Here is a 21068-nt window from a genome sequence, read left to right as displayed (position 1 = left end):
CCCAGGGCCATGTAGAAAAGGGGGGTGGGCCAGCGAACACCTACAGCAATTCTGAATCACCTGGGGGTCCCTGGCACATGCGTTCCTGTACAAGCTGCACATTTAGCCTGAGCAGGGTTGTGATCAGTCAGTGTCGCCCCACTGCACAGCCCTCTCCCCGGAAACCCAGACTGCCACGTTTCTCTCTTGGCAATAATAAACAGTATCGAGCTAGACTTCCGAGGTGTGTCGGTTCTTAATTTTGGCCCCTGTCAGATTTGCTTCTATCCCACCCACCAATATGCATGTCTCCCTTCCTTTTCTTCTGAACATGCAGACTAACAGTTACAGAATTCTAGAAGTCCCTGAATCAGATACACCCTGCCACCCTCCTCCTCCTGAATTCCCAGAGAGACAATTCCAATGGCTTCTCCCTGTGTCCACTCCCCCCACAGAATTCTACCCTCCTTGCAGGGGCATCTGTTTTCTTTTTTGCACAAAGTATTTCTCCTCTCACACCCATCCCACCAAATTTTGAGGAGATCATTTTTATCATCTCATATAGTAATTTCAGTTTACATGACATATTACTTACATTTTACATGTGTATCTACAGGCATTTGGGGCCATGAATTTTATTTCTGACCCTTTCTTCAAATATGATTCCTTGAAAGTTGTGCCTAGAATCAGTAGGGACAGACAATGTGCCTGTTCTAAGTTCCTTTTAGCTTTATGATTAAAAAGTAAAAATGGCTTAGAACCAAGTACTGACACCTCCCAGCACAGACAGCAGGATCAAAAACTGGCTCTGGCTCCCACAGCCGAGGTGCTAAACTGTTTGTTCTAATCCTCTGAGCCTCACTTTCTCATCTGTTAAATGGAGGTAATAGCGTTTCCTACACTATTATGAAGCCGTGAAGATAAATGAGAGTGAGTATGTGAGCTAGAGGCGAGGCAGGTAGGGGGGCAGCTCTCTGGCAGTGCCCAGGGTTCCGGGGGCACTGTCAGGGTGCGGCCATGGGGACTGTCAGCTGAGCCTGCCTCAGAGCAGGCTGGACAGGCACCCCGTTAGACCAGCACATCTGCCTGCGAACAGAAGGGCTTCTTCTGGAGGCTGAAGACGTGCAGGAACTGGAAATGCAAGGGTGACATTTAACATTTTACATCTGCAATTAAATTGTAAAACCATTCTTAGTGTTAATACATGTGTAAAAAACAATGATGTGGTGACTGTTGAGAGAAAGCTGACTTTCCTATCCCTAACTGCATTTTTGATAGAAGCCTATGCACTATTATTTTATTTAAAAATTTAAACATTTTAATTAGCTAATTAATTAATTTGCGATGCAGTGAATTTGTCCCTACATTGTTAAAATGTATAACATCCTCCTCTCTGGGCTTGCCCTGAAGGTCCTGGCCTATTTCGGCCTTCTCTAACCTTTCCTATTACATCCTGCTTCCTATACAAACCCTTCCTCCATTCTTTTTTCTGTCAGCTCTTCCTTTTTGTTCTTTAAGGCTCCAAATATACTTCCTTAAGGGCTTCTCGGTCCCCTCAGGTCAGATCAGTTTACCCTCTTATATGCTCTCTTTGTGTGATACTCCACACATTTGTCATACTTTTTTGTAAAGTATGTATGCTGTACTAGAATGTAAGCCTCACGAGAGTGGGAAACACGTCTATCTTTTCAACTAAGACCGAGTTCTGCTGCCAGTAACAAAGACCCCAAATAACAGTATTGTAAATAAGATAGAAATGTGCTTCTCTCTTGTATAAAGTGCCTGCAGTAGGCAGTTTAGGGCTGGTGTGGCAATTTCACATCACCTGATTTCTGTGTGCTGCTCTGCTAAGCGCAGTTTCCATTCCCATGGTGTCAGAGAATCGAGAACATGGGACCAGCTAGCAGACAGGAGGGCAGGGGAGATGGACAAGCTGCCTTCTCCTTAAGGATGCTCCTTGGAATTTGCATATACCTCTTCTACCTCCATTCTATTAGCCAGAAATTAGCCACATGGCCACATCTAGCTGCAAGGGAGGCTGGGAAATTAATTTCTATTCTGGGTAGACATGTGCCCAGTTAAAAATTGTTCTAATACTCGGGAACAGGAAAACGTATTGGGAAAGAATCATATACCACTGTATTTTCAACTCCCAGCACACTGTCTGGCACATTGTGTATTAGTTGAATGAAGAACTGAAGTGAACACTTGTGTATTTATTTGCTAGGGCTGTTGTAACAAAGCACTACAACCTGAGTGGCTTAAACCACAGAAATGTATTGTCTCACAGTTCTAGAGGCAAGAAGTCTAAGATCAGGTTGCCGGCAGTGCTGGCTCCTTCTGTCCCATGCCTCTCTCTAGTTTCCAGTGGTTTGCTGGCAGTCTTTGGCAAGGCCTCTTTCGTCATCTTCACACGATGTTTTCCCTGTGTGCATGTCTGCGTCCAAAATTCCCCTTTTTATATAGGACACCTTTCATATTGAATTAAGGCCCATCCTAATGACTTCATCTTAATTAATTCTATCTGGAGTGATTCTATTTCCAGACAGAGTCACATTCTGAGGTATTGGGAATTCAAAAGTCACAGGATATGAATTTAGGGGAGACACCAATATCGAACATAATTTAATGCCACAAAATTCATAGGATTTATGGATTTGGGGAGGACATAATTCAGCACGTACAAACTTGGGATAATTTCATCTACTCCCACGCAGTCTTTCAGAGAGGCACCTGGTACCTTTCAACCCCTGAGCGGTGTTGTGTAGATTAGCCAGTTCCACCTCTCAGCCCTGGAGGAGGGGTGTGTCCAGTGGGGTGTGGCAGGACTTACCAAAGGCCTATGGAGCACCATGGCCTAATAGGGGTGAGAACGAAATAAGCTTTTTCATGGTATAACAGGAACCCAGGAGCACTCTAGGAAAGTCAGTGAATGGAAAGCTCCTGCTCTTGGTAACTTCCTGTGGCCAGATACACCTGGCTTAGAACCTTGGGGCCAAGCAGCTAGCTCAACCCTCACTCAGCACCACCTCAGCTCCTCGCACCTTCGTTTATTCTTTTGGAGTGTTTTTGTTTGGTTTTTCCAACTCCTCTGAAGTTGAAGATAATATTTTATTCATCTGTGTGACCCCTCCTGTTCCCGTTGGTTAAGGTTTCCCTCAAGTAGAGACTCAATTAAATCGGACTTTTTCAAAGGGAAGGGAAAGATATTATCACCTTGTAAGGAGAGCTGAGATGTAATCATGCCCTAAAGCAGAGGCGAGGGTACTGTAAAAGGTTTCCTGTAATTCTTTTTGGCAGCAGACTCTGGTAAGGTGATAGTTCTGTTCTCCTTCAGCACCTAATGTCTCTTTCAAAGGTTTAGCTTCAGGAAACCCAGACTTGCTACAGCATGGCCCTGACGATAGCCAGGTTTAAGAAATGGCCCATCCAATTTGTGCCAGATGTGCTCTGAACTGCATGATGGACCTGCGTGCCGCCTTTCCCCCGTGCATCGCACGTAATGTGGACCAAAGCTCTGGGTCACGTTCAGTGATCACCGGTAAACTAGGGAGCAGAGTCCCCAACCTCCAGGAAGAGCAGGATGCAGTTCAAAAGGCCTTGTTTTAAACACCCTTCTATTGAGCCAGATCTCTTTCTCAACATGCACTCGGAGCCACCCTGGACAGTGTGCCCCTCCCTCCATTCCTGCTCTGCCCACTCACATGTCCTTGGATGGGGCAGAAGCCAGGACTCTGCTGGAGCTGTTCCCCCTGCACTGCAGGCCCCTGGCCTGAATTACTTCTCACCTAGAACAGCATTCCTTCGGCTTCTGGAATATGAACTCAGGCCTGTAGCCACTTCCCTAATGTTCCCACTTACAAGATTTCATCATCTGATATATGTGGGGCAAATAGCATTCGGTCATTTCTTTCTGTCTCAAGTCTTAGTCCCTTTGATTCAGGTGATCCAAGCCCATGCAGAGAGGCTGCCAGATGGCACAGGCACACGTCGGTGCTCCGCCAGGCCTAGCACCTGGACTCCCAAGGAGCTCATGACTTGGAAACGTAGACATGAAAGCCACATCAGGCTCGGTGCAGGTCGCGGTATTTCCTGGCCATCCTGCATACAGCCAGGCCTTTGTGGTGACGGAGTCAGCACCTTTTGCACCAGCTACCTCTGTGGCTTGAGAGTACTGTGCTTATTATGGCCAAACCAAGGGAAAGTTGCACAAACTGTTCCTGTCTGGATTCCTCTGGTTTTCTATGCCTTTGTTTTTGTGGTGGCTCAGATTTTTCCAGTGGGAGTGTAGAGGTCACTCCATACAGAGAACCTCACCCTGATAGCGATCTCTGTCCCATGTATGCATTGATTTGAAAACATTACTGTTTTCATCTTTCTGTCATGTCGTAAAATTATGAGGCACAGCCATCCCTTGATTATCAGACTTGAGCTTGGCTGTAATAACAGACTCCATTCATGGTGGAGTAATTGCGAATGGAGCTCTAATTACACTGCTGTGCCAGCCACAGGAACAGGAGAAAGGCTTGCTCCTTTTTTTTTTTTTTAAATGCCAATTTATTTATTTATTTTTCAAACTATATATACATAATTTTTTTTAGCATTTTATTTTTTTATTTTCTTCATCCCTTCTGATAACCACTAGTCCATTGTCCATGTCCATGAGTCTCTGTTTGTTTGTCCTGTTCTTTTGTTGCTTTTAGGTTTATATCCTACATATGTGATATCATGTGATTTTCAGCCTTTTCTGTCTGGCTTATTTCACTTAATATGATTATTTCAAGGTCCATCCATGTTGTCACAAATGGCAGTATTTCACCTCTTCTTATGGCTGAGTAATATTCCATTGTATATATGTACCACAGCTTCTTTAGCCAATCATCTATTATAGGACACTTTGGTTGCTTCCATGTCCTGGCCACTGTGAATAATGCTGCTATAAACATTGATATGCAAATATCTTTATAGATATGAGTTTTCAAGTCTTTGGGGGTAAATACCCAGTAGAGGGATTGCTGGATCATATGGTAGGTCAATTCTTAGTTTTTTTTTTTTGAGGAAACTCTATACCGCTTTCCATAGTGGCGGTACCAATTTGCAGTCCCACCATCAGTGTATGAGGCCTCCTTTTTCTCTGTATCCTCTCCAACATTTGTTATTATTTGTCCTGTTGATTATAGCCATTCTAACAGGTATGAGATGGTATCTCATTGTGGTTTTGATTTGCATTTCCCTAATAGCTAGCGATGTTAGCATCTTTTCAAATATTTGTCGGCCATTTGTATGCCCTCTAGGGAGAAGTGTCTGTTCAGGTCCTCTGCCCATTTTTTTTGATTGGATTGTTTGTTTTTTGCTGTTATTGAGGCTTATGAGTTCTTTGTATATTTTGTATATTAGGCCCTTATCGGAGGCATTGCTTGCAAATATATTTTCCCATTTAGATGGTTGTCTCTTTACCTTGTCAATGGTTTCTTTTGCTGGAGAAAGGCTTGCTCTTGAATCCCACAGAGGGTCTGCACTTGGATGCTTGTCTTGCCAAATCTGTTGGGCTAATTTGTGGCCCATGCGGATGTTATGAAACACATTTCTCTGCTGTAACCTTCTGTGTGTTTTTTGTTTTTGTTTTTTCCTCCTCCCTTTTCTCCTCTACTCATTGTCTGTATTTATTTATATATATATTTGGTGCAATTTTCTTTTCATATTTCAAGAGCACTGAAGTCCATTGTAGAAAAATTGGAAATGCTGATAAGCAGAAAAAATAAAAATAAAAAAGTTTCTTTTTACTCAACATGCCACCACTTGGAGAAAACTACTGTCAGTGAACATTCCATTTCCAGTTTTTTCATGCACATTTTTTTAAGCTTCCATTTTTCACTTAATGATATTTCGGGGTAGCTTTTATGTCCACAAAAGTTCATCAATGTTGGACGGCTGGATGGAAGAATCACAATTTATTTAACCAAGTACACGTCATTGGCCATTTAGTTTATTTCCCAGTGTCAACTTTTAGAAACAATGTTATAGTGAATGTCCTGTGACCAAGTATTTGCACACATTCTCAGTTGTTTTCTCAGGATGAATTCCTCCTAAAGTGGAGTTAGTGGGTCAAAATAATAAATACACATTGTCTTTAACTTTGTGTTGTAAAAACTTAAAATATATGTACCACATAGACAGAATGCTGTGTTGAACCCCCATTTCCTCCAGTTCTGCATTGTGTAGAAACAGATCCAAGACATCATGACCGAAAGACTTGTTTCTGTCAAACAGCACAGGTCTCTGAAAATGAGAGAGGAAAAAAGTAAATTACTAGAAAGTGAAAGGCTAACATCTTGTCTGCGTTATCCGTTGTGGTGGTTCAGCCCTTTCCATTTTACCTGCTGTATCTAGACTCAGGACCTGGTTGTGTTCTGGCTTCCTGCAAGTCTCGTAAACGGTCTCTTTTTTCTTTCTCTCCCTTTGGATAAGTTTATATGTTTTTAAGCTAATTCATAGTTTACCAAATTGTGCTCCTACCAGAATCTTATGGGAATGTCCATGCTGGTGGATAAAGTTTTAGTTTCCCCTTTTCTTTTCCTGCCTTTCTGCCTGCCTGACTTCCTGACTTCCTTCCTTCCTTCCTTCCTCCCTCCCTCCCTCCCTCCCTCCCTCCCTTCCTTCCTTCCTTCCTTCCTTCCTTCCTTCCTTCCTTCCTTCCTTCCTTCCTTCCTTCTACCTTTGTTGATTTTCTAGACCCCCCCCAAATTTGCTGGTTTAATTAGAATTTATTTGTTATTAATGAGATTAAAGCCCTCCCCGCATTTCCTCCCTGAACAATTAATTGTATGTCCTCTTTGTGAGCAGCCTTTTGCTCAATTTTCTATTGAGAAGATCATCTTTTTAAAATTGTGTTCATTTGATCTCATAGCATTGTATTTATGTCAGTGAATTGCTGTGAGTACTTGTTTGGACTAAGATAACATATATTACATTTGTGTGGACAAACAAGTGTGTTTTATAAAACTAACAGCTCAGAACAGCAAGTTACTATTAACGGTCAGAGAAACAAGTGTCGGGGAGGCATGCCAGTGTGGGGAGAGGGCCCAGGCAGGGACAAGGGGAGACTTGTAGGTCACTTAATCGTCAGTTTTCACAGTCATCCACCAGGCAGGTAAAATAGATAAAGCAGATATTTTCCCCATTTTACGATGACTTGTGCCAGGGCACACCTTAATAATATCTTTTCAGCCCAAATCCAGGAGTTTTTCTACTGTATCACACTGATTCATATGTTTATTCATAGAATGCAAATAAGGCATGAAAATATATAAAATATTAATAAATATGAAACACTCTTTTTTTTTTTTTTTAAATTTTCTATAGCGTGAAGGCCCAGGACCAGGCCATTATGATTTGAAAATACCTTCGACAACTTCTGTTAGTTCTTGTTTTCGATCTAAAGTACCTCGATTCTTGCCTGCCTGTTCAGTAAGTTTTCTAAAAGGCAGAATATCCTTGTAAATTTTGTGACAGTGTGTTGAGGGACAGTGGGGGCGGGATGGGGAGTATTATACTTACATACAATTTTAGTGTATATAATTACTTGTCAAGGCAGCAAAGAGAATAGAGCTCAAATAGCTGGCAAACCTTCTGCCAGCTTTAGGCTCAGAGTGACTCCAGGCCTGAAGATTACTGCTGAATTATGGGCCCAGTTGAGAACAGCCAGCACAGTAGTTAGCTATGCATGTTATGACTTGGATGCTTTGTGGAGAAATACGTTTAATGAGTTGAGGCAGGGAGGGGACAGTGGCTGCTCTCATCCATCCAGAACTGCCTTTCTTTGTGTGTGTGGCTTCTGAGAGCAAAAAGTGAGAGCAGAAACATTATTATTGAACCAAAGGGGACCAGTAAGGCATAAATAATCATTCTGCCCCCAAGAACTCAGGACAGACAGAGAGAAGAGGCTCAAGTCCATGGAGAGATATGAAGAAGGTAGAATCTGAGAGTATATAAGAACCTCCAAGGCCTAGAGAAGACCAAGGAAGATCTCAAAAGCATAACATGGAGTTTATAAACAATGGCTTTTTTTTTTTTTAATGCTAAAAGAGATTTAATTCCCATGGCCTTAGTGTTTCCAGCGTGCACCCCAGTCTGAAAGTCCCCCAAACTCACTGATATGTAGCCTTATTTGGAATGGTTAGGAGACAGCAATACAAATTCTGCCTATAAGGTAATGGGCTCACCCTGGAAGATGAAAGAAGGGGGCTGAAGCTGGGCAGAGGGCAGGTGGGGGCTAGTACTGCTACTGTCTGGGCCTGCAGGTTACCTCTGCAGCCCTGCCTGTGGCGTCTCAGGCCCTCGCCTGAGGGATATCGTTCCAGAGCTGCCAACTGTGATGTGGGGTAATATGCTCTTTAACTGGAAGTATGAATACTGGGGAGGCCCTGCCAGTAAACTTAAAAATAGACCGACAACAGGAGACTAGTAGATCCCTTCAGCAGATCCTCATACCTTAGTGGCTTCACCATGGTTCAGACGCAGATTTTTGTCAGAATTCACAGGGCTGAGCATGCTCAGGAAGTTGGAGTCATGCTAACTAAACTCCTCGGGAAGTGATCAAGAGGCCGAATATTAATTGACAAGTGTACACCAAGGGGATTGCTGATGCTAGAGGCCACTGCTCTGCGGAGTGTCTCCCGTTATAGGAAACTCTTTATGGAAGCCAAAGACAACCAGGAGTTTGCTTGATGGCAGTGAAATCAGGGCTGGGAGATGGAGCCAGATGTTCTCGAGGTCTGAGAAACAGAGTTGGCAGCCTCCTGAGGGGTGGCCTTGCGGAGCCCAGGCCTGTCAGCCTCCCGTCCTGTGCGCTAGCCACCCAGAACTCCACACACAGGCTGCTTCCTCGTGAACAGCGCTAATAAAGGCTTCAGCTTCTTTTGACATCCGGCCAGGACTTGATGAGATTTCCAGGCTGCTCCTCTGCCTTTGGCAAAAGAAACATCCTGTCATTTACAGCAGCTTCTGCAGGCAGCTGACCTCATCTACGCTGGGCTGACTCTGTCCCACTCTCAGGGTAATCCAATTTCCACTCTCACTGTCCCCTGAAGAGATAACAAAGAGCAAGAAAGGAAGGAAACGACAAGAAGGCAGTAACAGGGAATAATGCTAGCGGTGGTAGCTAACGTGTGGAGCACATGGCTGGCCTGGCTTGACACTGTCTGTCCTGGAAGGCCTCACTGAGCCTCAGAACCTCATTGGATGTGGGATGCCTGGGAAGCCCATGGCCCAAGGTCACACCAAGCCATTGGGTGGGATTAGGACCCGAACTTAGGCCTGTTTGACAATAAAACACTTCCATTAACCATATACAGAGACACTTGTGTCTTTCCGACAACCCAAGATAAAATGCCTTTGGGTTTTGAAAATGTGTGCGTGCATCCCAGCATGCAACACGTTGACTTGAGAACTTAAAGTCTTAGTCTTTGAAAATGACCGTCAATTGCATTTTAGCACTATAGAAGAGAAGCTTTGTTTCAATAATTGGCGCAATATTTTTTTCAAGAATTTTATCAAGTAAATTTTATCAATTTTATCAAGACTTTTAGAAAGTAGGAGTTGTAGATCCCTTGAGAATACTTCTGACCTTGGGGTCCATGACCTTGGGGGTCCATAGATTCTGGCAGAGAAACCTCTTATTACATCATGCCAGGTCAACAACAGAAACATGTGAGTTTGGACTTTTGAGGTCAACCATCCAAGTCGAGAATCTGTTCTCTCCAGCCCCTTACCACTAGACTGAGGTCACTAGAGGAGAGGACTATTGCATTCCTAGGGGTAGGAACTACCTGGGGGGAGGGTCTTTTAGCAGAAAATGTGCCTTGAGGTGCAAGCGACATGTGAGCTGCCTCCACCATAGGTCTAGGTCGTCACTTGCTTCTCCACTGTCCCTCGGCAACTTTGCCTTCTTGGGGAGAGCCGCTGACAGGAGCCGGCCTCAAGGACACGGGCCAAAGCGAGGGTGCCCCAGGCCTCAGTCCAGGCTGGTGTGGCCCTTGTCTTCCTCTGTGGGGATCTGCCAGCCATGGCGGCTCCCACAGCCAGGCTCAGGAGCCTCTGGGCTTTTGGTGTCTCGCTCTCATCAGTTCCTGTTTTCTGTTCTGTTTTCAGAAAACCCCAGGCCCAGGAGCATACACATCTTCAGCACAATTCCCCAGGCAGCCCCGGACGATAGCCAAAATGGGGCGAGAACACAGCCTCTTCTTCAACAACACAGTTGGCTTTTAAAATAAAGCCATCTTAGCCCTAAACTACTTTGAGTTTTAGCAAGTTCTTGTTAAGACAACTCTGTTTTGTTTACTCTTCGGAGGATTCGAGCCAGGACCTAGCAGATTGCCCAGGGTGACCATCCGGCCTGCTTATCTGGAATAATTCCAGCATAACTTCCAGTTCACTCTCAAAAGTGTCCTGGTTGAGAACAATAAATGATATGCTCAATCTGCTGATCATCAAAGGGTGTATTTCTAGAGACTGTGCCCCTGGGCTGCCCATTGCAGCAGCTCGGGTGGCCCTGGTGTATCCAGGCTGTGCTCTGTGCAGCCTTGGGCTCTCCAGCTGGGTCTCAACTGTACTAGGGTTGTATGTAATACCTCTCGACCTCATGGAGACTTTCCTGGGGAAGGGGTGAGGGGTTGGCATTCAACAAAGGCCAAGCTGAGCTTGACAGGATCCCAACAGGTGGTTCTTTCTCACTCTCAGCTCCTTGAAAAAAAAAATATTTATTCAATCCAATGAGTATTCATGATTTCAAGTCAAAAATATTTGAGTATCCGCTCCGTGCCAGGTGCTGTGTTGGGGTTGAGGAGTGAGGGCTTAAAAGATGAATAAGGCATGAGACTGAATTTGGGGAGGGTTGTAGGGGAGACAAGGTCAGGAAGTTAGTTTTGGGTAGTCCTTGGCTTGAGGAAGCCTTTGAAAGCTGTGCCAAATAGCTCCTTCTGGTCACCTTATGTTCGAAGCTCAGGGGCTGCCCTCACGCAGATGGCAGTTCCACCGAGAAGATCAGCCCTATAGGGTCTCAGGAAGCTTTGAAATTACTGTGCCTGGTGTAGAGAGGAGCAATTCTGACAATGAAGGCCACAGGCAGTCAGAGCAGGGACGAGGCAGCATGAAGACGGCAGTTTGGCTGGTACCCAAGGAACCAAGAGGCCGAGTGGCAGAGAGGAAAGGGAAGAAGGTGAAGGGCAAGGAGCCTTGTTTGGGCGAAAGGCATAAATAACATCGCTGGAAGAGAACCGAGGGAGCCCAGCCCAACTAGAGTGGAGGGTGCAAGGGAGGGTGGGAGGGGGGTCGGGTGAGGCTTGGTCGGACGGTGGGGACCACATGTGGCCACACGTGCCAAGAAGTCCTGCTCAAGGCGCTCCAGCTAGACGGATCAGATGCATGATAGCCGGTGTCTCACAAAGTCTGGGGAGATTCCAGAGTCATTAATAAATAATTGGAAGAAACCTTTTAAAATGTTCATATAGCATTTTGTTATATTTTAAAAGGAGAGAAAAACCCACCTCTCTCCTCTAGTCTTACAAGCCCTTAAAAAACGGGTATCGAGGGCAAAGAAGGAAAGGCCATCGCCTCACTGAATTTATTCAAGTGTCACAGTTGTGGAAGAAACGCCCTGCGTTTCGTTCCTTTAGAGCTGAAAACAGCCACTTAGAAGATCAGAGGGCCGTCTCGAGGGTGGTCGCTCTTGGCCCACTTTGATCAGAAGGTGGCTTCAGGACAGATCATTCTGAATTTTATTCTCCAAGTGGGGTGAGAGTCTCCTCCAGAATCAGAAAGTAACAGCTGGCATTTCTAATGATGGGTGTTTTCTCAAGTTGTACCTGGTGCTCAGGGACACAATTCTAGAGAGAGAGGCCAGAGGTGGTCACGTCTTAGGGCTCGCGGATGGGAGTTAGAGGAACCCCTTATGCCAACAAGATGAGGAGGGGGAGTGCACTGTCAGTACGGAGAGCCAGAAGCCGGTAGGAACCACCTCGCTCTCCCTGTTTCTCCTCTACCTCTCTCTCGGGCCTGCTTTTCTTCCCGCAGCATGCCAACTTTCACTGCCTTTTTACATGTATAGGGTCTAATGTAGCTACCGCAGCTTCTCACATCATTTCCTGAGCCAGGCCCTAAAAGGATGAACCCAGCCCTTCTTGGTTCCAGTGTCAGATTCCTAGGAGAGAGAATCCAGTCGGCCAGCTTGGGTCAGGGGTCCACCCCTGGCTGGGCCCTTCAGCTACGGCCAGGAGAGCCTAGACCCTCAGTGCAGAGAAGGCTGCAGGGCCCTAACTGTGTGGGGTGTGTGTAACTGGGGTGCTGGGCAGCTCCCTGGTGTCCTAGGTGAGACTGAAGACCCTTTCAGAATAAGGGAAGGGTGTCTTGACTGACCTGCAGAGAATTCACTTGGAGGTAGAGTTGCTGGAGAACATTCCACAGGGCTATCTGGACATCTGATGTTTTGGGTCCTTCCCCTGAGTTTTGCTTTTGGCTCCCATGACTTCTGTCTTTCATGAGCTGGAAGTACCTCAGCCCTGTCCTTATTAGTCTTGCCATCTGGCCATAATGCAGCTCTGTGATTCTGGGAATGTGACAGAGACTGCCCTAGGTATTAAGTAAGATGCTGGCAGAATCTAAGTGGTGAGAAGAGATGTTTTACTCCTCATCTTTGATGTATTCTAATATTTTTATAGTATTTCATATGGTTAGGGAGGGGTTTTCCCAGAGACAAGAGGGATTCTGGATGGTTTTTTCTTGCTACGAGCCTAAAATTGAGAGTATTTCCTGCTACGAGCCTAAAAAGAGCAGGGCCTTTCCCCGTCCTTTCCAAGATGGAGAGACTGGACACATGTGGGTTGGCTTTGAACTTGAGCTCTGAGATTGGGATATTAATACCTGGCAGCTAGGACTATTGTTCACATCAAATGACACCTCCAAGAAGGGCTCGGAGAAGCCCAGAGCACAGCAGATAGAAGCGAGTGTGGCCTTTATCCTAAGTCTTAAGAGGCCTTCCCTGCAGGGCCCCTCCTCCTTTCCCCATTGACTGCTGTGAGACTGGCTTCTCAACGTCCCGGCCCTGGCTTTCTCGAGCATCTCTCTGTTCCTCTCCCCTTTCACCCCTACCCCCAACTGCCCTCTGTATTTGACTTTAACCGAAGGGAATGGCTCTTATTGGCTGCAAGTTTCCATGTGAAATTTCCTCTCCATTAAGTCAGAGCAAGTCAGAAGTCACAGCACTGACAGGAACCGCTTGTCATGTCCCTTCTTCTCTCCTTCGCTCCATCCTCATCCCTCCTCCCCTCAGTGCTCTCCGAACCTACAAGCAACACCTTCCAGATCCACAGGCCGAGGGCCTCGGGTTGCTTAGGCGACTGGCCTCTGTCTCCAGCGTCATCTCTCACATGCTTGATGCCACCTGCCTTGATGCAACAGGCTGCCTGGACCCGGATCCCCACTCTTAGGATTACTTCGAAAACCTTGTTATCTTGAAAACACAGTTCAGAATCTTCAAATTCAGAATTAGTTGTTCTAAGCTGCATTTTGGAATCCCCTGGGGAGATTTTAAAAATCTTGGTGTCTGTCAGCTCTCAGACAGATCACATTGAACTCTTTTGGGGGGTAGGACTTGGGCCCAGGAACTGTTTTAAAGCTCAAACCCCTCCCCCCACCCCAACACCAGTTGATTCCAATGAGTGGCCAAGGTTGAAAACTACCACAGAGATGGTGTAAAGGCAGCAATCACCAATCACTCTGGGCAGCACAGATAGTTCTCCCAACCCTAAAGGTTTAAGAAGACAGGCCCTTGCCCTTAGAGGTCCCTCTTGAACTATGAAGAAGAGATTGACCCATGTTAGCACCTGGCTAAGTCCAAAGGGAGGAGAGAATGGCACAGGAACAGTTTGGGTGAAGCTAGTTCCTGGAGCCATACCAGGGAGAGGTTGGACAGCAGGGGCTCGAACCCAGGTGCCACTTACCAGCCTGATTCCTGGCTGGGCTCCTCACAGACCTTTAGATTTGGCCAATGGCAGGGCTACAGGCTTGCCGGACCTGCCAGGCCCAAAGGGGGTGGTTTGGGCTCTGGATTCAAGGCCGCAGAGGAGGGGGCTTTTGGGAGCCAGCGCCAGAGAACCGGACCCTAGCTGGGCTCGTCTGCAGCCTCCTCGGAGAAAAGGCAACTCTGGATGGCAGGAGGAGCCAAGGCTGGATCCTCAGAGGCTGGGGGTAGTGAGAAGGAAAGGGAGGAGGCGGCAGATGGGAAGGAGTGCTAGAGGAAGGGGAGGCCCCGGGGGTGGACACGTGGAGAAGTGGGTGCTCCTTGTTGCCTTGTTAACACCATCCTTGGCCATATAAGAGCTCAGAAAAAGGTGTCACTCTGAAGTGTGGTGGGGGCTCAGAGAGGCCCAGCCAGCAGGGGAGGGAGGTAGCAACGTGGCTGCTTCAGGTGGGTGTCTGGCTTAGTCCCTGAGGACTGTAGACAGGAAAGTGGGCTCAGGCCCCATGACACTGCATCTCTGGTCACCAGAGTAGGCTAGGCAGGGGCAGGAAGCAGAGACCGACAAGGCTTTCTATTCAATTCACCCCACTGGCACAGAGTGACCTGGCAGGGTACTGGGTGGGACAGTGAGACAGTGCATTAGGAGCTGTACAGGTCACAAACAGAGCCTAGTGCTTGATAGGGGCTGACCACTGCCCCGCATCTCCTTTCTGAAGTCCCAGAGCTCAGAAGCCCTGCATGGTAACCGAAGGCCATCAGGGAGAAAGGAAGTTGCTGGAGCTTCCTTTATTCGACAGGTGCAGAGGGGACCCTTAAAAACATGCCAGGCAGGGTCATGCCTGCTTAGGCTTTTCATCCCTTCGTGGGCTGCAGAGTACCCCGGAGCTTGTGAGCCCACCCTGTGTCCGGGGTGGTTCTTTGACCAAACCATCTGTATCAGTTTGCCATAGCTGCTATAACAAATGACCAAATTTATTTCCTTATCGTTCTGGAGATTAAAAGTCCCCAAATCAGTCACTGGACTAAAGTCAAGGTGTGGCAGGACTGGTTCCTTCTAGAGGTCCTAGGGAGAATCTGTTTCCTTGTCTTTTTCACCTTCAAAAGCCCACCTACATTCCTCTGCTCATGGCCCCATCCTGGAATCTTTCCAAACTCCTGCTCCCATCACATCCGCTCCTGACTCTGACCTTCCTGCCTTCCTCTAAGGATCTTTGTAGTTATCAGGGGGACCAGGTTAACCCAGATAATCTCCCCATCCCAAGGTCCTTAACTTAATTGCATTTCCAAAATCCCTTTACCATGTAAGAGAACATATTCACTGGTTTTGAGGATTAGGACATGTAAACCTTTGGGGGGGGGGGCATTATCCAGCCCTCCACACCATGTATCTTAGCTGTTACCGCGATGGGGAGTGAGGCGTCCTTCTGCTTGAAATATTGCCCTCCCTGTGGCCCTTCGTGTGCCCCAAACGCTCTCCTCAGTCCTCCCCAGGCTGGGTAGGTACCTCTCATCAATGCTCCAGCAGCCCCGAGATCCTTGCCTGAGGCCAGGATCCCAGTGGGTTGCCATCAAGAGCTGGGGGAGGACCATTTAGCTGGATGCTTCCCAAACAAGGCCAAGAAATATTTGCACAGTGACGACATCTGAGTGCTTGGGTTGGGGGTGCAAATGCAACAATGAGCACTTTGGTACGAGAAAGGAGTCTGGGTGGTGGTTGAAATTCCATTCATACTTGTGCCTGTGGATAAACACTATTAATACAGAAATGCTGTGTCCTGGAGTGGCGGGTAGGCTGGAGGTGCAGGGGGTGACCGTGCAACTCGAGTCGTCTCCAGATGCCAGCCCTTGTTCTGGCACAATGGGTTGGACAGGGGGCTGGCTCCCTCTTCCTCCAGTGAGGGTCGATATGTGAACGAGGGGTCTGCAAACTGGGAACTGGGGGTGAGGAAATGTTCCCACGCCTGCCTGACTTTCCAACATCTGACCAACATGAGGTCAGCTTGGCAAAGCCTTCATATAGAACAGGAAGGACCTCCTCCCTCCCTCCATTTTCTTCCTTGCAGGACAAGACTTCTAGAACTTTCTCCCAGGCTGGCAGATAATGGAACACCACCTATGGCCTTTAATTCTCACCCTAGAGGGCCAAGAACTGGGGGTGAGGGTATGTGACAAGTAACCTGATACTAATTATTAAATCACTAAGAACTGTGAATGTGTTTCCTTAAAAGAAAGCATCACAGAGAAATAGAAGCTGGGTACCCAAGGGCTCCAAGAAAGACCCTTCATTGCTGGGACAGCAAAACCAGAGAATAGAATGGGGAGGGGGGTGAGGGGGGGGGCGGTGCAGCCAGGCTGCAGCAAGGCCACAGGAGCAGGAAGCTCAGTCCAGGCCAGCCCTGAGCTCTGGGGGCAGCCTCAAGGGCAGCTGTCTTCAAAGTGGGTGGGTGCAGGCTTGGGGGCATGCCAGATGATCCCTTGGGGCAGACAAAGAAAATAGAGCTTCTGCATAAGTTTATGTCATCCTTTAACATTTTAGTGCCCACTTTATAATGTATGTAGTATGTGGGTGTGCGGCACAGCATGTATCAGGAGTGTATTGGCATGGACTTCTTGGCGTAGGTGGCTGATCCGGATGTGGCCTGGATCCTCACCGCACACCCCTCCCTGGTGCTTCTCCCCCAGGTGCTGGCAGGGGCTCCACTGGCAGTGCCCCTGGAACAGTTCCTCCCATTCAGGTGGCAAGTCCAGCCCTGGCTTCTCCCGGCTGGGCCCTAGAGGCAGCAGGGGGCTCAGACCCACCGAAGGGACAGGTGGCAGGCCAGAATGAGAGCCGCACTCGCTGGCCCAGCCTGGGCCCTGCTGCCTCCTCCCCCACCTCCAGACCTCCAGGCTGCTGCCTGACCTCAAAGCCCGCCTGTGCTCACCCGCTCTCACTGGGCTCACATCAGTCTCAGCGGGTCCCTCCTTCCCCTCCTTCCTCCTCTGCACGGGATGCAGGCTCTAGCCTTTGCAATGCCTTGGGCCATTCTTCTCCTGCAATCCCCTCTCCTCTCCAGGGCCCACCAAGGCCTGTCCTGGGGCAAGCTGTGCATTGAATGAACACACTGCCTCAGAGAAACCGGCTTCCCCTTCAAGAGTCTCTTTATGCAACCTGTGAACTGTCAGCAGCTTGGCCCAGTCCGCTGAGGCCTCCTCTGAGGTCACACTACCACTCAAAATGCATTTGGTGTCTTTTCTAGTACCAAGAACTGAATACCAACTTCTTTGGGCATTCCAAGGCAAATCAATGACATTTGCTTTTTCTTGTTTATTTTTTTCCAAACAGAATTCTGGAATAAAAATAGATCTCTATTTTATATATATATATATATAATATATATATATATATATATTTATACACACACATACACACATAGAGATCCTTCAACCAAGAGGCGAAAGATCTGGTGTTCTTCGCAGCACTGCTCACCCGGTGGGAGGCCAGGGCCTCAGGCTCTCCCTAGGAAGCACCTGGGGGTGCAGTGCTGAGCCAGTGCAGCGAGGAGGGTGGGTCTCCAACAGAGACTGGGTAATGACAAACCAGGGCAGCCCTTTCCACACACCTTAAAATAAGAGATGTACCTGATGGAGCTTTAAAACTAAAACCCAAAAGTGCTGATAAAAAAGGAATTCCCTGACAGGCCTGTGGGGGGCCGACATCCCGGGGAAAATTCCAAGAGCATCATGCAGCAGGCTAGGGGAGCAGCAGGGAAGACACCACCCACGAGCACCCAGGACCCCTGCAGGCAAGGGTATTATGCACACAGAGGCCTAACCAACCAGTCAGGAGGTGCCAGGCTCTGTCTCCTTCTCAGGTCTCCAACCATAGTCATTTGGTACCAGGCAGGAGGAACCAAATGGCCAGGGCGGGGCTTGGGTTACCTAAGAAAGCCTGAGGTAAAAATGGGCTGTGGGTGGTGCCATAAACTGGGTACTGTCCTAGGGACTGTCTACCTCCACATTATAACCCCTAGCGTGATCTGCATTGTACTCATTGCCCCAAAAGGGAAGGCTTGAAGGAATGATTTCTCAGGTATTGAAAGGGGTTGGGTCCAGCAGCCATGTTTGTATCCTGAGGCCCATCTTGGGGCCATGGCTGAGGGCCTAAAGAGGCTGCCTTGTTTGGGGCATTTTCAGGGAGATGGAGGTGGGCAAAAATGGAAGGTCAGTTAAGACCAGTGCTCCATGACCCTGGTCAGACATCAGAGGCTTTAAAGGCACTTGGCAGCAGAGGAAGAAGAGCACAGTGAAGGCCAAAGGGCCTTGTCAGGCAAAGATAGGGAAACATGAGAAGCGCATCATCCACTAATTTAAAGTCTGGGAAATGAACCCAGAGGTCCATCCTCTTCCCACTTGCCAGTGGATTCTTCAAGCTGTGACTGCCCTAGGGAAGACCTGAGAGTGATCCCAAACCCTGTCCCGAGACGGGTTGTGGGATGAGGGCCGTGGGGCTTCCTAAGGCACGGAGGCATGAGTGGGGTGAAGTGCAGCTGTGAGGCTCTCGGGGAGCAGGTCCAGTCACCATGACTCTAAGTCATTTAGGGTTCAAGCGGACTGACTGTCTACCGAGGCGCTGAGGGAAGAACCCAGGAAAATGCTTTGGCCAGTCCAGAAGGCAGCTCGTGGGGTTCATCTTTGGTGCTGGAGAGCAGAGAGCTGACATTCAAGACTAGAGCTTGTGCAAAGTCCGAAATCCAGGGGCAGGGATGTTGAGAGAGGGTGGGGGTGTAATACAGGGCTTTGTAGATGAGTGAAGGGAGCTATCCAAACCGCACAGGTACTCTGGGGAGTGGCCCCCATGTTGATGTGGCCTTCCAGCTACTTCCTTGCTCATGAATGCCACAATGTCTGAGTCCCAAGGAACAAGGAATTTGCTTTTGATGCAAATCTGGTCCACCCAGACCCAGATGAGCAGCTCCCAGGCTCAGCTGGCCCTGGAAGGAAGGCAGGGGTGGGGTGGGGGAGGCGAGGTGAGCTAGGGCTGCAGACTGCAGAAGTGTTCCCTAGAGGTGTATTTCCCTGAGGCCCCGTACCTCCCCTGACCCATGCTCCCTGTTGCCTGCCTGCTCCCCTGAAACCCCGCAGGGCAGCCCCCTCCGTCAATGCTGCTGCAGGGCAGTGTCAGAGCTCTCTGGGGATGATGGAGAAGGGCAGCACTGGGCTGCTGGACTCCAGCTCGAGGGCGGTGAGGAAGCATTCGACAGCGGCCTCGCTCTGGCCGTGGGCTTGCAGCACCTCGCCTAGGCCCTGCCAGGCCTCATGGCAGGTGCTCCGCCTCTCCACGGCATCCCTCAGCACCTTCTGCGCAAGGCTCTTGTGGCCCAGCCGACTCAGCATCAGACCCTGAGGAGCAAGCACAGGGTGGAGAGGATGATCAGTGAGGATGCTCTAGAGCAGGGGCATCCTGGCCATTGGGGCAAGGAGCAGGAAGCAGCATGGCCGCCGGCCACCAGCCAGAGAGGGCCCCAGGTTTGGTGTCTCAGACTTGGGTATGGTTAAGTGACTGTGCCCTTGACTAATGCAAATCTTACCTGTCCCCACCCCAAACCTGCTTCAGGTCCAGCCTCCAAGATACCCACTGTGGGAGCTGTGTCCCACCTCTGGCCCCAAGGGATGGGCTTTCAAGTCAGCAGACCTGGCTTTGAGTCTCCCCAGAATCAGCTGGGTGATCCTGGGCAAGTCACACCTCTCTGGCCCTCAGTTTCTTCATCTATAAATAGGAAAGACCACAGTAGCTGCCTCGAGAGCTGTGAAGTTTACACGAGTCAGTCTATGTAAAGCACTCGAACAGCACCTGGCCTGTGTGAGTCTGTCAGTGGGTCTGTCGCTCCCAGCCTTGCTGCTGCACTGCTGAGCAGCATCTCCCCAGGGATGCTGTGAGACCGAGGAATGAATATATGCTGCAGGCTCAGTGCTGTAACTGCGGGGAGAACCTCTAGCTTGTGGATGGGCAGGGGCAGCTCCTTTGCCGGCATCGGCAGCTGGTCTTCCTGGGGACACCTGGGTTCTGGGACCTAACACCCATCCCAGCCTGGCCTGGCAAGTAAGGGTCCCAGGAAGATAGTCAGATGATTGAGGACAAGGGACAGATGCTGGGTAAGAGGGGGACTCTGGGACAGGGTGGCCAGGAGCTTCGCCTCATATTTGGCTCCAACAACCCCATTGCCAGAGAGATATAGGAAGTAAAAGGAATTGTCACAAAAAGGGGTTAGGAAGTGAAAGTGGCACCCTGCCCCTCTACATCCACTTCCACTCACACTGGGAAGGGAGTGGGGAGGTAGGCGGATAGGGTGCTGGCCTCCGGTTTCAGAAAGGCTGCTTTGCACCATACCACCCACTGATCTGTGTTCCAGCCCTCAAAGGTGGCATGGGATGGCAGCCCAGGAAGGTCCTCCTCTTCAAAGATATATGAGGTAAAGCATGAACAACCCTGACTCCCTGGACAGGCAGGGGCTGGGCGGCAGTGGGAGGCTGCCTTCTATGCGCCGGGAGCCCCCTCTTGGGTGCCCGCCCACTGATGGCCATGTACATTTTTAGCTGGAACATTTTCCTCCTCACCGCACTCCCGAGTTAGGCCCTCCGTTGCTATGGAGACACACTGGGGAAGATGCACATGCCTGATTTCATAAAGTCCTCCAAGAGCCTGGAACATGACCAATTAGGCAAGAGGGAAAGACGGTGCTCAGGAAGCCCTAGGGAAAGCCTCTCTCTCTCTGGAGGTACTGGCTGGTGGTCCTGTGGCCAAGGGGTGGGTGAGAAAGAGGGAGCTGTCTCTTCAACCCAGGGTGAAGCCATCTGCAGGGAACCAGGGGTATGGGGCAGAGGACGAGGGAGGACAGGGGGAGCTGTGGCTGGGTGGAGCCTGAGGCAGGGCCCCCGCTCTGGCCAGATGGGAGCGGTGCTGACTCAGGGCTGCCCTGCACCAGAGGGCCGTGCCCAGTCTGGCCAGCAGGGCTCCAGGCCAAGCCATTCTGCCCACAGGGCCTGGGAGCTGGACCCTGAGCAGCTCACGATGGAACAGGGCCAACAAGGAGGA

General features: G+C 48.9%; 2 protein-coding genes across 4 annotated transcripts in view; one reads left to right on the top strand and one right to left on the bottom strand.

Annotated features, from left to right (window-relative positions):
- Positions 1-10268, top strand: part of STPG4 (sperm-tail PG-rich repeat containing 4) — a 40106-nt gene extending 29838 nt beyond the window's left edge. The window contains exons 6-7 of the mRNA XM_016142184.2: positions 7342-7446; positions 10129-10268. Coding sequence (XP_015997670.1) covers positions 7342-7446; positions 10129-10245 — 222 coding nt within the window. The 3' untranslated portion in view covers positions 10246-10268. The remainder of the gene's footprint in view (positions 1-7341; positions 7447-10128) is intronic.
- Positions 10269-17343: 7075 nt separating this feature from the next.
- TTC7A (tetratricopeptide repeat domain 7A) overlaps positions 17344-21068 on the bottom strand; it is a 111846-nt gene continuing 108121 nt past the window's right edge. Inside the window, exon 20 of one of the 3 annotated variants that reach the window (XM_036225227.1) lies at positions 17344-19375. In XM_036225227.1, the coding sequence (XP_036081120.1) occupies positions 19154-19375 (222 nt within the window). In that variant the 3' untranslated portion in view covers positions 17344-19153. The remainder of the gene's footprint in view (positions 19376-21068) is intronic. The other 2 variants (XM_036225226.1, XM_016142185.2) reach the window with 2 other exon arrangements.

This window comes from Rousettus aegyptiacus, unplaced genomic scaffold (genome assembly GCF_014176215.1).
Source record: "Rousettus aegyptiacus isolate mRouAeg1 unplaced genomic scaffold, mRouAeg1.p scaffold_m13_p_7, whole genome shotgun sequence".
NCBI classification, from domain to species: domain Eukaryota; kingdom Metazoa; phylum Chordata; class Mammalia; order Chiroptera; family Pteropodidae; genus Rousettus; species Rousettus aegyptiacus.
Note: the sequence above shows the minus strand (reverse complement) of the source record. Positions and strands in the feature narration are given on the sequence as shown.